Below are 1248 nucleotides of genomic sequence, written 5' to 3'. Positions count from 1 at the left end.
CTGCATTGTAAATTTTGGTCAATGACATGAGACAAAGTATATGTGAACTGCTGTATGAAAAGTGAATTTACTCTGTAAATCTTCACCCAAATCCTAATTTAAAAAAAAGAGTCTGAATACATTTTTCCAAAATACATGCAAAGTGTCTAGTATTTTTTGAAACTGGTATTAGCAATGACAGCCATGCCAGCACCACAGGAGACAAGCCATAGCAGACATCAGAGCACATTTAGCTCACATTTAGCAATAACGTATCTGTGGAGAAATAATGAGAATAGGCATAATATTTATTTTTAGTAAAATTATCACTGAACATACCTTTCAGATAAAATACAGCTGTTATGAGGATTTGGATTTTGACAAGATTCTAGGTTGCCATCAAGTGATGAAGGAAGTTGCTCTGATTTCAAGTTGTCTGTATCACCCAAACTGGCCTCAGTAACAGGTAGAGTCCTGATGTATTTTCTTCCTAACTCCGTTCCCAGGACATTCGTCAATATAACTCTGGGTATCCTGTCACACAGAACAACAAACACTGTACTGTACTGAAGTTTTCAGTGAAAACATGTATTCTAGGAAGCTGAATTTTCAAACAATTTCCTCTTAGCACAAGTTAACTATCAGAACTGTAACACTCCAGAATTCAACCAATGAGTACTCCAAAGTCTAGATAAACATATTCTTTTTGGTTTTTTGTTTCTAGAAGTGCTTGTTTCTTATTAATTGGCAAAGGATTAACTTACAGTTACAATTAACTTTAAGTTTAATTAGCCAATTTTAAAACTGTACGAATGAATGCTATTGGGGTATGTAAAATTTTAACCAATTTTTCTCAAAAAATGCTTTCTATTTCTTTTCCAATACTTGTTCAAAGAGATAAATGCAAAATTTAAAAAAGCTTTGTTATTTTCATTCAACAAAAAATTCCTTGATAAACAATTACATACTTACAATTGCAAAGTAACAAATGCTAAATCAACCAAGAAAGATATCACTCAGGTTCTATCTATAACAACAGATCCCTTAAATGAAACAGTACAGACACTGATGATAACCAAAAACACCAAACTCACTACCATTGAGTTGCTCCAACTCATAGCAACCCCCTTTGGGTTTCTGAGGCAGTAAATCTTTATGGAAGTAGATTACCTAGTCTTCCTTGCACTGAGTGGCTGATGGCTTTGAACTGCCAGCCTTCTGATCAGCAATCAAATGCCTTAGGCACTATGCCACCAGAGCTCCTTGATA

The 1248-nt window shown here is 34.5% G+C and overlaps 1 protein-coding gene across 1 annotated transcript in view; it reads right to left on the bottom strand.

The window, feature by feature from the left end:
• SENP7 (SUMO specific peptidase 7) overlaps positions 1–1248 on the bottom strand; it is a 245214-nt gene that overhangs the window by 140491 nt on the left and 103475 nt on the right. The window contains exon 4 of the mRNA XM_007945774.2: positions 319–513. Coding sequence (XP_007943965.1) covers positions 319–513 — 195 coding nt within the window. The remainder of the gene's footprint in view (positions 1–318; positions 514–1248) is intronic.

This window comes from Orycteropus afer, unplaced genomic scaffold (genome assembly GCF_000298275.1).
Source record: "Orycteropus afer afer isolate SDZICR_OR568_19922 unplaced genomic scaffold, OryAfe1.0 scaffold00143, whole genome shotgun sequence".
Lineage (NCBI taxonomy): Eukaryota > Metazoa > Chordata > Mammalia > Tubulidentata > Orycteropodidae > Orycteropus > Orycteropus afer.
Note: the sequence above shows the minus strand (reverse complement) of the source record. Positions and strands in the feature narration are given on the sequence as shown.